Consider the following 15,463-nt stretch of genomic DNA (forward strand, 5'->3'; position numbering starts at 1 on the left):
ACACACACACACACATTGAAGATACATATACAGACTTACATATTAAATATGTCTGTAGATTTCATTATCTTTTTTCAAAAGTCAAAGATTTTTAAAATTATTATGAAAGAATATTGGTTACTTTGCCTTACCAAAAGCAAACCTGGGCCAGGCATGATGGTGCATGCTTGTAGTCCCAGCACTTGGGAGGCAGTGGCAGGCAGATCTCTGTGATTTCAAGGCCAACCTGGTCAACATAGTGAGTTCCAGGTCAGCTGGGGCTAAAAGACCAAAAGAAAAACCCAAACCTGGTAAAAGGCCTGCACCAGTCACCCTTGTGTTGCTATGAAAGAAACACTGACCCAAGCAATCCGCAGAAGGAAGAGTCTACTTGAGCCCACGGTTCCAGGGGAATCAGTCTGTCATGGCAGGGAGGCACAGCGGCTGGAGGTGGCTGAAGCAGGAGCAGCAGAAGCCAAGCTCCCACACCACCACACAGGCACAGAAAGCAAGAGTGTGGCTGGAGATCTGGCAAGGCTCAAGAACTCTCTAAGCCCATGCCCAGTGACATGCTTCCTCCAGGATAGCCACACCCTCTAAAACCTCCCAAAACAGCGCCATCATCTGGGGACAAAATGTCCAAACACCTGGAGCCTATGGAGGACATTTTCATTCAAACCACCACAAGGCCTAATTTTGAAATAAGTAATTTTGTATTTAATTAAAAGAACTATGATACTGCCTTCACTTAGAATGTTGTTACAGACTTGGGAAAACTTTTCAGGTATAGTGTCAGGAAAAAAATTACTTTTTGGGGAAAACTTTGAACTCCAGTATGGGCTGGAGAGATGACACTGTGGTTAAGGTTGAGAGTGCTTGCAGCTCTTCCAGAGGACCAGAATTTGATTCTGTTTTTGGGGGGTCTTTTTGAGACAGGGTCTGTCTGTAGCCCCAGCTGTCCTGGAACTCACTATGTAGACCAGGGTGGCCTTGAACTCATAGAGATCTGCCTGCCTCTGCCTTCTGAGTGCTGGGATTAAAGGCGTGCGCCACCATGTCTGGCCCATGTCAGAGGGCTCACAACTGCCTGGAACTCACGCAGCTCCATGGAATCTGATGACCTCTTCTAGCTTCTTTGGACACCTGTACTCACCACATATGCATTTACGTACACATAAGTAAAAAACAAAAACCTTTAAAAAAAAATCAGCCAGGCATCATAGAATACACCTTTAATCCTAGAACTCAGGAGGCAGAGGCAGGTGAATCTCTATGAGATTGAGGCCTGCCTGGTCTACATAATGAGTTCTAGGCCACTTAAGGTTACATGGAGACCCTGTCTCAAAAAAAAAAACCAAGGGGCTGGATGGATGGCTCAGTGGTTAAGAGCACTGGCTGTTCTTGAAGAAGACCCAGGTTCAAATCCCAACACCCACATGGTGGCTATAACCATCCACAACTCCAGTTCCAGGGTATCCAATGTCCTCTTCTGTCCTCTGTGGGCACTGCATGACACAGGTGTACTTATACACATGCAGGTATAACACTCATACACATAGAATAAAAATAAATTAAGAAAACACACATGAAATAAAAACAAAACAAAAACTCAAAAAAGTAAATAAACCTCCTGTAAGATTTTTTTTTTCATTCAAAAGTTAAAAATTTTAGGGCTGGGGATATAGGATGTAGTGCAGTAGAGTGCTTGCATAGCATGTATAAAGTCCGGGGTTGATCTCTAGTACTGCTTAAAATGGGGTGTGGTGGCCCACACCTGTAGTCTCACACTTGTGGGGTGGAAGCAGGATTAGAGTTCAGGCCATTTTTGTCCACATAGTGAATTCAAGTCCAGCTTGGTCTGTATGAGACCCTTCCCCCAACCCCTGAAATCAAAAGACAAAAAAAAAAAATTAAAACTGTTTTAGTGGATGATCTAATGGACGCTGAGAAGTTTTTTCCAGGAGAGCTAGGCCCGGTTTTGGAAGGGAGGTTAGGAATTAACTAGAAGGAGCGGTGAAGCATTTTCCAAGTCATGTGTCACTCTACCAGAGTAAGAAGGTACTTCTAGGGGGGCTGTCACTCCCTGGCAGTACTAGCGTGTCCCTGTGTCATGATCATATTCCTGTGTCAGAATTATTCCTTAGATTAATCAGGGATCGTTATTTCCATATGGACTTAATATTCATGCACAGAAGAATACAGTCATGGGAGGAGGACACTTCCAGCTCAGGATGATAGCCTGGGTAATTTTCCGTGTTAGGCAGTGAAACTATTAAGCTAAGAATGTATCTTACAACATATGTGATTAGGTATGACACAGAAACTCTAGGTTTCTTTAAAATCTTCTAGATATCCACCTGCCTCTGCCTCCCAAGTACCAGGATTAAAGGTGTGTGCCACCACGCCTATTCTTTCAAATCTTAAATCTAATTTATATCATCAGCAAACTACTCTATAACATAATCAATTTGGTGTGCACTCAGACCAAAGGCCCAGATAACTCTGGCCTTAAATGTCACACAATCTTGTTTAAATGCTGTTCAAAAGTTATCTTAAGTCAGGGTGACACATGCGTGTAATCCCAGCACCTAGGGAGTTGAAAACAGGAGGATCATCTCAAGTTTGAGGCCAGCCTGAGCTACATGAGACCCTTCTCAAAAACAAGTGTTATCCTAAAATGGTTAACATCCTTTTTGAACTATAACTTAATTTGAAATTATTTAAATAAGTAGCCTTCCTACATGGCTGTGTTTTACCATATATATTTTCTCAAGTCTATAGATATAATTTTGAACATGAATAATATATTTTTCCTATCTCTTACTTTAGGCTCCATTACATGACCCCTGTGCATGTGCTTCTTTTATGGGTTTGAAGCCTTCCACCAGCAAATACCATCTTGTCCGAGCAATACTAGAGTCAATAGCGTTCAGGTAAAACCTGCCCTGAACTCCCTCTGCCGCCTTCATGCTTTGCCATTTCCTTTATTAATTTGCTACCAAGCTGAAATTTTCTTTTTGCAGTTTTTTTTTTTTTTAATGGTCTTTTTGAGACAGGGTCTGCCTGTAGCCCTAGCTAGCCTGGAACTCACTATGTAGACCAGGCAGGCCTTGAACTCACAGAGATCTGCTGCCTCTGCCTCCCGAGTGCTGGGATTAAAGGCGTGTGCCACCACGCCTGGCTTTGAATAGTACTTTTAATCAAACTTTTTTTTCTTTTTTTTTGGTCTTTTTGAGACAGGGTCTCCCTGTAGCCCCAGCTGACCTGGAACTTGCTATGTAGATCAGGCTGGCCTCGAACTCACAGAGATCCGCCAGCCTCTGCCTCCCGAGTGCTGGGACTACAGACGAGCACCACCAGGCTTTTTTTTTTTTTAATGTATATGAGTGTTTTGCCTGCATGTATGTAAGTGCACCCATGCATGCAGTGCCCATGGAGGCCAGAAGAGGGTGTTGGAGCCTCTGGAACTGGAGTTAGGTGTTAGCCTCTATGTGTCCATGTGGCCTGGTTGAGACAGCAACCATCCTACTCAGGCTGGCCCAGAACTCATCTTGTAGTTCAGTCTGGCTTCAGTCCATGCTGATCCTCTTACCTCAGCCTCCCTAGTACTGGGCTTACAGGTATGAGCGACTTAATTTTATAAAACAAAACGGAAAAGAATTCTCTTGATTTCATTTTTTTATTATATATTTTTTTATTATTGTGTGGGTGGGTGAGTGCATGCCCATGTGTAGAGGCCAGAGGACAATTTGTGGAGTCAGTTCTTTTCCTGCATGTTTATGTGGGTTCTGTGCACCAAACTTAGGTTGCTGGGTTTATATGGCAAGGGCCTTTACCTGCTGAGTCATCTTGCCTTCCCCCTTAATTTTAATTAAATCATTTTACTTAAGCTTTCAAATTAGTGTACATGCTATAATCTGTTCTTGTTGCTTATTTCCTGTTTTTTCCATATTTAATAGTTACAGTATCTCTTGGATTTGATCCCTGAAAATGGAACGATTTTTAAAATACCCAGAGCTGGGAATACAGGTCAGTGGTAGAGCATGTGCTCTGCATATGTGAGGACCTGAGTTTTATCTCTAGAACCACACAAAATAAAACTTTTAAAAAAAATCTAATTTCCTCCCAGCACTTGGGAGGCAGAGGCAGGCAGATCTCTATGAGTTCGAGGCCAGCCTGGTCTACATATTGAGTTCCAGGTCAGCTGAGGCTACACGGAGACCCTGTCTCAAAAAGACCAATATATATATATATATATATCCATTGAAGGCTGAGGGAACTTTAAAACAGAGCAGGGCAAAGTTGGTCTCAGAAATCCATAGATGTTTTTCGCATTAGGAATCTATAGTTCCCAACTGTCAATGGGAGGAAATACTACTAAGTATGGCCCAATGCTTTCTACATAGTTAAACAATTTCTTAAGATCTGTTAAGGATGGTTCGTAGCCCCCTTGTGGGTGCTGGGAATCAAACCCGGGTCCTCTGCAAGAGCAGTGAGTGCTCTTAACCGCTGAGCCATCTCTCCAGCCCTCAAATTTTGAATTTTCAAAGCTATAGAGTCCTTATTCATGAGGGAGAATTCAAACCAATACACTCCATTATATCCGAAGACTCAATAATAAGAATTATTCTTCATATTCCCCTTGGTCTTTCGATTATGGAACAAGTATAGTTATGGTTAATACTGCTTTTCAGCATGGCATGATTTAGAATCACAGGGGAAACAAACCTGGGCATGTCTATGAGGGGGGTTTTAGATTGTGTTAATTGAGGTGGGAAGACATACTGTGCTGGATAGCTTTAGTGTCAACTTGACACACCTGGGTTGAGGGATCCTCAATTGGGGAATTGCCTCTATTGGATTGGCCTGTGGCCATGTCTGAGGGGCATCTTCTTTATGACTGATGTGGGAGGGCCCAGCCCACTGTGGGTGGTGCCACCCCTGGGCAGGTGGGCCTGTGTTGCATAAGAAAGCAGGCTGAGCAGGGGCCAGGGGAGCAAGCCAGTAAGCAGTGTTCCTCCATGGCCAGTGCTCCAGCTCCTGCTTCCAGGTTCCTGCCCTGAGTTCCTATCTTGGGCTCCCTGATGAACTGTGACCCGGGATATGTAAGCTAAATAAACCCTTTCCTCCCCAAGTTGGTATTGGTCAGAGTATTTTGTCACAGCAATGAAGAAACAAACTAGGACACATACCCTAACTGTGGGCACCACCATCCATGGACTGGGTTCTGGAATGAATAAAAGGGAGAAAGTGAGCTGAGCACCAGCATTCATCTCGCTCTGCTTCCTGACTGGATGTGGTACAGCCAGCAGCTTCACACATCTATCACCTGTGCCCTCAAACTGTGACCCAAATAAACCCTTCCTTACTTAAGTTTGTTTTGGTCAGTTATTTTATGACAGTGATGAGAAAAGAAACTAATACATGTAGATTATTAAGATTAAGGCTAGAACGTCACTAGGTGTGGTGTCACAGGCCTATAATCCTGGAATTTAGGAATTAAAAAACAAGAGGAGGTCAAGGCCAGTGTTGACTACATAAGGAGCACGTTCAAGGCAATCCTGGCTAGGCAACCCCATCTCATAAAAAAATTAAATAATCAAACTGTCAGATGTAAGGACTGATTCTATTTCAAATACAAATTTTGTGATTAAAAATGATTATATGGGGCCTGGAGAGATGGCTCAGCAGTTAAGAACACCGGTTGTTCTTGCAGAAGACCTGGGTTCAAATCCCAGCACCCACATGGCAGCTAACAACTGTTGGTAACTCCAGTTCCAGGGGATCCGACAGCCTCTTCTGTCTTCTGTGGGCATTGCATAACATGGGTGGCACTTACATTCAGGCAATACACACATACACATAAAATAAAAATAATAAATAAAATATTTTTAAATGATTATATTTTATGTATTACATGTTAAATTTGTAGTGTATCATAGTAAAGGCTATTATGGGCAGTTGCTTTAAATTTTTCTTTATAGAATGGTAATAAACCTGGTTGTGAAATAAAACTTACGTTATGTTATATGAAGATGGAAAATGCAAGATGGACCTGAGCTTGCTTAGTTGAGCATAGCTCAGGCAATCTTTAGTTAGCCAGTATTTATTTAGTGGGTTTTTTGCATCTTTTACCAATATCAAGTAAATAAAGCCATAGTTCCTTTTTTTCGAGACCAGAACAAAATACTGAATCATTATGATTTGAATAGCCTTTAAATAATTATCTTTTCTTTTAACTAGAAACAAACAATTATATGATATGATGCAGAAGGAAATCCAGATTCCTGTCACGAATATCCGGTATGTGAATTTTGTTTTTGACAGGTTCAGCTTAGTGGTGAAGTGCTTCCCTGGCATGCTTGAATCCCTGGGTTTGAACCCAGCACCACAAAGCTATCAAACCAGAAATGAAAAAAAAAAAAAAAGACACAGTAGCTGCTGCTGTTTTTTTTCATTCTCGGGATTTGAAAAAAAAACAAAAAACCCAAAACAAACAAATAAAAAACTAATGCCTAACTCCTTGACAATAGAATTTAGCCATAGTGATTTGTTATTTTGTCTTTTTTTTTTTTTTTCTTTCCGGAGCTGAGGACCGAACCCAGGGCCTTCCGCTTGGTAGGCAAGCGCTCTAGCGCTGAGCTAAATCCCCAACCCCTAGCCATAGAGATTTGAAGAGAAATCCAGTTTTAGATTTATGAGAAAATAATGCAATTTTGGTGTGGGAAGCATCAAATTTTTTTACTTCCTTTATTGTCTAAATGAGTTGGCTTAGTTTATTTTACTTGGTCTGATTTTGAACTAGAACCAAGACACACAGGACAGAAATGAAACTGATGGCAGGAGCAGAGAAAAGTGTTCATTTGGGAGAAGGGGAGTCACTGGCTTCAGTTGTGCATCCACTGCTGAGCCGGACAGACAGCCCCATACCCACAGTCACACAGACAGTGCATCACAAAACAAAACTAATGAGACACAAATGGGAGGAGGAGATTTGTAGGGAAGGAATGGGCAGACAGAGGTAGCAGAGAGATGGGAAAAGCTGGGGATGAGAGTGGTCAGTATGCATATGTACATATGTGACACTGTCAAAGAACACATTTAATTAATAAATAAAAATTAAAAAAAAAAAAGCGTTTAGCCACTCATGGTGATACACAGCTTTAATCCCAGCACTTGGGAAGCAGAGGCCAGCTGGGGCTACAGGGAGACCCTGTCTCAAAAAGACAAAAAAAAAAAAAAAAAAAGTATTTAAAGATTACTCAGATTCTGTGGGTCAAACACGGTTTGCTTATGCCTGCAATCCCAGCACTTAGGAGATAGTGGCAGGAAGATTAAGAGTTCAAGTTCATCCTCTGAAATATAGTGAGTTGAAGTCAACCTGGGTTTCATGAGACCTTGGGTTGTTTGCTTGTCTGTCTGTCTTAAGGGGGAAAAAAGATCTTGTCATCAACTCATTGTTAAGTTAGTATAATTTTGAAAGTAAAAAATAAAAAACTACTCAGGTTGGTGATGTAGCTTAGTGGTAACATCATCTGAAAAACCCTGGGTTCAACTCCTAGCACTCTTCCCTCCAAAAGTTAAATTTGTAACCCACATAAGAATTATGTAATCCACATAAGAAGATTTAAAGATGGTCTCCTAGTAACTTACTTCACATACTTTGCTTCCCACAGGGCAGATGGAGGAGTGTGCAGCAATGCTTTTGTCATGCAGATGACTTCGGACTTGATTAATGAGAACATAGACAGACCTGCCCACATCAACATGTCCTGCTTAGGTGCTGCTGCTCTAGCTGGCCTGGCTGTTGGTATGTGTGGCTTTTATAAAAAGGAGAGCTTCCTTGCAAGCTATTTCTGGGGCTGTAGTCATTTTCTACAGTCACAAAATTGCAGAGAGGGTCTAGAAAGCCTGGTGTCCCTTACGGTCTGTCATACATAGGTCTATTGCTCACAAAACGTCATCTCCCCCTGTTGTGTCTGGTTACACACTCCCTCCTTGTTTCACTCCCTCACAGGAACTTCTAAGTGAGGGCATTTATCTCTCTTGGCTGCTTTGGGCTCTATCAAGGCGGGGTCTTGGCGTACACAGTGTTAAAGAAAAGACCTGTAAGGCAGACATAGTTCAGGGTCTGTGAGGTATGGAAACCACTGTAGTCACCGCTTGGAGTGGGCAGTAGGAGGAAAGGTGAGACTATAAGCCAGTGAGGACAAGATGTAAAAGAATTAGCTAAAAGAAAATGTTAATGGTGAAAGGGAATTCTAGCTAAACCAACCTAACAGGATTCTTGCTGAAGGCAGGCGGGGATGACCAGATAACACCTGGGTTGGTGGCCATGAGGTTTCCAGGGTCCAGATATTCAGGATTGGGGTTTATGGCTAAACTGACTTACTAGAATTCTTGTTACAACTTGATAATGCAGGCATGAACCTGGAGGTTCAAAAGTTGAGACTAAATTGAGAAAGCTGAGGGGAGACTGAGTAGTTTGAAAGAGAGTTTTTGCCACTAGGCTTATCTTTGTTTCAGAAATCATCCCATTCTTCACTTGTTGAACAACATTTGCTGAGCACCTGCTGCGTTATAGTCACTGCTGGGAATAAAGACGTTAAAGCCATAGCCCCTGAAAACTATAAGCAACCGGAGTTCAGATTTTGGGTGATAAACTCAGTGAAGAGCAGTGGAATGAAGCCAGTGGTGTAGACATTCCAGAAGAGACGGCTGTGACTGGGCTTTGAAAGGGTTAACAGACAGATGAAGAGAGGATAAGTGGGTGGTGGCGCTGGGGACGGGAGAGATGGCTGGGCTATTAAGAGCCCTGACTGCTCTTCCAGGGAACCCACCCACATGGTGGCTAACAACTATCTATAACTCCAGTTTCAGGGGCTCCAACTCCTTCTTTTGGCCTCCATGGACACTGTGCTCATGTGGAGCATATCCATACATCTATGTAGGCAAATACCATATGCATAAAAATAAATAAATCTTAAAAAAAAAAAAAAAAAGAAGTGGGGTCTGGAAAGATGGCTCAGTGGTTAAGAGCACTGACTGCTCTTGCAGAGGACCCAGTTTGATTCCCAGCACCCACATGGCACCTATCAGCCATCCATAACTCCAATTCCAGGGACTCCAACACCCTCTCCTGGCCTCTGCCAGCTTTGCACAACACAGGTACACTTATATACAGGCAGACAATACATGCATACACATAAAAATAAACAAATAGGGGCTGGAGAGATGGCTCAGCGGTTCAGAGTACTGACTGCTCTTGCAGAGGACCCGGGTTTGATTCCCAGCACCCACATGGGGGCTATGAACCGTCCTTAACTCCAGTTCCAGGGGAATCCAAAACCTTCTTCTGACCTCCGCGTCATTGCACGACATAGGTGCACTCACATACATGCAGGCAATACACTCATACACATAAAATAAAAATAATAAAGTATGAAAAAAATTAATTAATAAAAAAAATAAGTAGGTGGTTCTTGTGCTGCTGTGGAGAGAGTAAGAGTCAGGTGCCTGCTGGGCTCCCCTGAGACCCAGCCATGGTGATAACCCCCTAAAGAGAAAAGGACAAGAGGCACACGTGGGTCCAATTGTGGTGATTTCAAATACAGAGACTCTCTGAATTGATCTTGAGGGCAGTGGAGAGTCACTGAAGAATTTCAGCAGGACATGAAAACTGTATGGACAGATATGAAGGAGGCAGTGGGGTTGGTGAGATGGCTCAGTGAGTAAAGGCATTGCTGTGTGAGCCTGACCACCTGAGTTTGATTACCAGGACCAACGTAAAAGTGGAAGAGAGAACCAACTCCACAAAGCTATCATCTGATCACCATATGTTTACTGTGGCATGTGTACACACAAACGCATATCATGTACACATACAATAAAACTTTAAAAAAATGCAAAGGGAGGCAGGAGCTAGAGAGATGTGCTTGCAGAGGATATGGGTTCAGTTCCCAGAACCCTCACTGGGCAGCTTTCAGCTGACTGTAACTCCAGTTCCAGAGGCCCCAACACACATGTGGTTCACTTGCATACATGCAGGCAGACACTTATACACATAAAATAAGAATAAAAAATTTTAAACTTCTATAAATTAATACCCTTGAGTATAGAGTCCAAAATACTAAGTTCATAAATGAAAGAAAATTTTAGAAAAAAACAATTTTATGTTGATTTGGTGACAAATACCTGTGAGTCTTGACACTCAAGATGTAGAGGCAGGATGATCAGGAGTTTCAGTTTAGTCTCAACAACATGAGATCCTTTCTGAAAAACCATACACACACACACACACACACAGATAGCTCAGTGGTGGAGGACTTGTCTAGCATGTGTGAGGTTCTCTAAAGTGATTTGTTATAATGCCATTCAGAAATAAAGCAAGGAGTTAAAAACCAAAATGATCTTTAAAACAATTTTATTTATTTTTATTTTATGCATATGAGTGTATTGCCTGCATGTGTGTAAGTGTACCCATGTCATGCAATGCCTACAGAGGTCAGAAGAGGGCATTGAATCCCCTGGAACTGGAGTTACAGTTGTTAACTACCCTGTGGATGGTGGGAAAAGAACCTGGGTCCTCTGCAAAAGCAAGCGGTTCTCTTAACCACTGAGCCATCGCTCCAGTCCCCAAATGATTTTTTAAATCCTAGTAGATTTATCCCCAGGGAGGTCAGTGAACTACCATTCGAAAGCCACAAAATATTTTGGATTATGTTTTAACATAGTAATTGTTTCCCTTGGCGCAACTCACATTAAGTTTGTAGATAAATTTCATGAACTCTTCATTTGCCTTAAAATTTTAAGAAAATTTTTTTATTTCCATATGTAGGGTTCTGGACTGGCAAGGAGGAACTACAGAGACTGAGGCGAAGTGAAGTGGTTTTCAAGCCACAGAAGAAATGGCAAGAATATGAAGTGAATATGGAAAACTGGGTCAAAGCGGTGAAACGCTCCATGAATTGGTATAACAAGATCTAGCAATGAGGCGATGACCAAAACCCGACCTGCCTGGCTGGCAGGATGTGCAGATGAGAAAACACTCAGGGACCCTGACACAACCGTGCCTGAGAGGACAACCTTCCAAATGATCCCCACAATCTGAGAGGAAAAGTTCTTTTTAAAGATTCACAAAAAAATTCTTACTTTTTAAAATCCAGATCTTGGTGAATTTATAAGGCAGCAATCCTCAAAATGTATGTCTAACAATTTCCAAAGGACATCGCCGCTTCCTACTGTATTTTGACAGTTGGGTCCTCCTCTCTTTTAATTTTTTTGGTCTTTTTGAGACAGGGTCTCCCTGTAGCCCCAGCTGTCCTGAAACTTACTGTGGAGACCAGACTGGCCTTGAACTCGCAGAGATCCGCCTGCTTCTGCCTCCCGAGTGCTGGGTTTAAAGGTGCATGCCATCACACCCGGCTTCCTCCTCTCTTTTTATACAGGGTCAGTGCTACATATATCAGAATTCTGGGTCAAATACCATTCACATTTTTTTCAAAATTATGAAAAACTAATTATTCAAAATCAAGTGGGCTATTTGAAGTCCATTTAGCTAAAAAGGAAGAATGATTGAAGAAATGTATATTGTCAAAGCATTTCATGTGTAAAGCCATAATTTTTAAATGTCTTAGCCAAATATGAGGTCATTGCATCACTCTGGGATGAGTTAATCAACAAGTTTCTTTTGGGCATAAAGATACTGCCTTAATTTTCCCTTGCTCAACCAAAATCTGAGTGTTCTAGTTTGTTGTTGTTGTTGTTGTTGTTGACCTGAAACTCAAGACCTTCCTGCCTCAACCTCTTAAATGCTGGGATTATAGGTATGCATCATCATATATTGAAAAATATATGGAGTAAAGTGTATTGAAGCTGGACATGGCCTGTGTCTGTCTGTGAGTCCAGCACTTTGGAGGCTGGGGAGGAGGAACACGAGTTTGAAACCCACCTGGGAAATACAGGAGTTCCAAGCCAGCCTGGGTGACATAGTGAGATCCTGTCTCAAGGAAAAGAAAAATACAATACCTTTTGTTTTGTTCTTTTGAGAAAAGATCTTGCTGTGTAGTACAGACTGGCCTCTAACTGGAGCCTCCTGCCTCAGTCTTCAGAGTACCAGAATCACAGTTGTGAATCATCATGCCCAGCTCTGATGCCGGTGTGCCAGGGGTGGGGGTGGGGGGGTTGATATGTACATGTGAGTGCAGTTATCCAAACAGGCCAATAGAAAATGTCAGATTCCCTGGAACTGGACTTACAGGTGGTTGTGAGACACCTGACATGAATATGCTGGGAACTGAAGCTGGGTCCTCTGCAAGAGCAGGAATTTCCCTTAACTACTGAGCCATCTCTCCAACCCCTGATATTCTAAAGGAACAGAAAATCACAGTTTAGTCTCCTTGTCAAATAGCATTTCGTGGGCTAGGGATATCGTACTGGTGAGACACTACCATGCATGTAGGAGTCCTGAGTTCCGTCCTCAGCATTGTTTAAAAAAAAAACAAAAACTAAAATTGATTTGAAAAGTTTTCTGGCTAAAGTATAACATTTCTATTTTTTATAAAATGCAAGAGTTAACACAAATCTTTCTTTAGTTATTGAAATGCTTGCATAAATATATTTTAAGTGCCTAATAACAGAGTTTAAATTTTTATTTAGTTTTTGTGCCAACAGGGTTTCACTGTGTAGCCCAGGTTGATATAAAACCCCAGATCCTTCTCTCTCAGTCGTCCAAGTCCTGGGATCATAGAAGTGTGCCACCATACCAGGTGCCAGAGTTTAATTTGAAGAAAATGCCCTAGTTACTTAAGAATTGCCCTCTTGGGGTTGTCCTACTTGTTGATGTGTCTTTTGATGTTTGTGTGTCCTGTTCATATAGCAGTGGCTAGCTGATAAAGAAAAAAAATGATAGAGTGTGTCCTTAATGATGATCATAAGGCCACTGACCCAGAGTGTAGAGAAGTTGAAAGAAGCCTCAGGCTGGATATAAACCTGTCATAGGGCAGATGACCAGCTCTAGCCTGTTCCCCATTTGCTTGCCCTTCTCTGCATTTGTGTGAGTGAATGAACTTATTCCTCCTTTGGTCAGGATTTATCACAGAGTCCTACCGTTGTAGAATTAGCTACTGCATGATTATGTGATTGAAGGAATGATGCTGCTGTCCTGTGTCCATTTTGGAGTCATTTCTGATAGAAGAGAAGTTAAATTGTGTTTCTGCAAATCGTTGCAGTGACTTCAAGTGTCTTCTTCCATTGTTAAACTTTTTTTTTTTTTTGATGGAAGCATTGTAGCAAATATGTAACATTATTAACTCCATTCAGATTTGGAAAGACAGCGGGGTGGCTCAGTGGGTGAAAGCACTTGCTCTGCAAGCCTGAGGACCTGAGTTCAGTCCCTGGAAAGACCTTATATAAAGGTGGAGGGAGAGAACTGACTCCACGGAGTTTTCCTATGACCTCTGTGGGTCTGGTGGTGTGCACACCTCCTCTATAAGAATAATAATTTTTAAAAAATTGGAAATGTTTTTGTTTAAAAATATCAGCTGGGTGTGGTAGCGCACACCTGTAGGCAGAGGCAGGCAGATCTCTGTGAGTTCAAGGCCAGCCTGGTCTACATAGTGAGTTCCAAGACAGCTCGGGCTACAGGGAGACCCTGTCTCAGAAAGACAAAAAATAATTTTTTTTTGTTTACTGTAACAAATCAGATCTTATATAGTTATCCTTTTTCTTTAAACTTTGTTTTTAAGATTTTATTTTGTAATATTTTTTAAAGTATGTGAGGGATTAGGGGTATATGCACTTGAGTACAGGTGTCTGAGGAGGCCAGAGGCACTGGATTCCCCAGGAACTGGCGTTACATGAGGATGTGAGCTGCTCGGTGTGGGTGCTGGGAACTGAACTCAGGGTCCTTTGCAAAAGTATGCTCTTAACCACTGAGCTGTGTCTCCAGTCCCCACTCCCCCTGCTTTTAATTTTTTTTAATTTAATTTTTTAATTATGTGTGTATGCATAGGGGAGGTATGTATTCTTCTCTTATTTACAACCTTTTTACACAGCTTTGTGGTCAAGTAAAGGCTTTCCCATTAATCATATGAAAGCTGCTTTATTTGAGTATTTTTTATGGGTTCTACTTATAGGTGTGATTACATGGGAAACAATTCTGTCCTTTTGTATTAGGATAGAATAAACTGTAATATTAATTACTAATGGTTTGCTAGCCCTTTCTTTCCTACATTCTTCTTTCTTAACATAAAACTGTGAAGTAAAGGATAAATACCTTAGATAATATGGGAAATAACTTCAATAGCTCTCATTCGGATTAAGTATCTCTTGAAAGATTGGTGGCTATAGAATCTAATCTTTTGTTTTTTATATTTTTGCCCATTTTTTCAGTGACACAGCTTAGTAAAATCTTATGTCAGATTTAACCAAAATTGGAAATATTATGTCATTTACTTTTGTAGTTAAAGAAATAGTTATTGTGCTGGGATTAAAGGTGTACACCATCACGCTACCTATACAATGTATTTTGATCATATTCAGACCCCTCTAACACATCTGCACCCCCACCTTAGTATCTCACACCCAGACTTCATGTCCTCTATTATTATTTTTTTAATAAAAAATAAAAACTCTATCAAGTGGGCTGGAGAGATGACTTAGTGGTTAAGAGCACTGGTTGCTCTTGCAGAGGTCGGGAGTTCAATTCCCAGCACCCACGTGTCAGCTGACACCTGGAATCCGCAACTCCAGCTCCAAGGGATTCGACACTCCCTTCTGACCTTTTGCAGGCATTGCACAACACGGGTGTACTTACACACATGCAGGCAATACACTCATACACATAAAATAAAAATAATAAAATATTTTTAAAAACATAAAGAAAAGAAAAGAAACAGTTATTGATAAAAGCAATTGAACAAAAATACCTATCCCTTTGTCTGCCTCTCATTTGTATTCTAATATTTATGAAAAAATTAATGTGCAAAATATTTCTCAGCATGTTTTCTTTTCCTATTATAGACCTATCAGCTATTTTAAGAGGTCTCCAGCAAATTCAATAAGGAGGAAAATGCGCCTGTAAGGTCCATCTTAAAGTGGTACTAACTGCTTTTATACTGTAACTTACTAATCTTCAAAGCTTTTTGTATACAGCTATGACATGTTTTCTGTATCAGCACTGAATTTTAATTTTTAATTTTTATTTTCATTAATTTTTGAGACAGGGTCTCACTATGTAGCCCTAGCTGGCCTGAAACTCACTGTGTAGACCAGTAGACCAGGCTGGCCTTGAACTCATAGAGACCTGCCTTCCTCTGCCTCCTGAGTGATGGATTAAAGGTGTGCCCCATCACTCCCAGGAACAGTAACATTTTGGACTAGATCCTTTGCTTTGGGATGCTGCACTAGACACTATGGGATGCTTAGCAGTCTCCCTGACTGCTACGGTCCAGCATCTTCCTGGTTTTAATGACCCCAAATGCCT

General features: G+C 41.5%; 1 protein-coding gene across 2 annotated transcripts in view; it reads left to right on the top strand.

The window, feature by feature from the left end:
- Positions 1–11,084, top strand: part of Gk5 (glycerol kinase 5) — an 88,323-nt gene extending 77,239 nt beyond the window's left edge. For both annotated transcript variants that reach the window (XM_008856346.3, XM_029557819.1), the window contains exons 13-16: positions 2,809–2,912; positions 6,223–6,282; positions 7,656–7,789; positions 10,817–11,084. In XM_008856346.3, the coding sequence (XP_008854568.2) occupies positions 2,809–2,912; positions 6,223–6,282; positions 7,656–7,789; positions 10,817–10,965 (447 nt within the window). In that variant the 3' untranslated portion in view covers positions 10,966–11,084. The remainder of the gene's footprint in view (positions 1–2,808; positions 2,913–6,222; positions 6,283–7,655; positions 7,790–10,816) is intronic.
- The last annotated feature ends 4,379 nt before the right edge of the window (positions 11,085–15,463 follow it).

The sequence above is a fragment of the Nannospalax galili genome, unplaced genomic scaffold (genome assembly GCF_000622305.1).
Source record: "Nannospalax galili isolate Female #2095 unplaced genomic scaffold, S.galili_v1.0 scaffold708, whole genome shotgun sequence".
Taxonomy (NCBI): Eukaryota; Metazoa; Chordata; class Mammalia; order Rodentia; family Spalacidae; genus Nannospalax; species Nannospalax galili.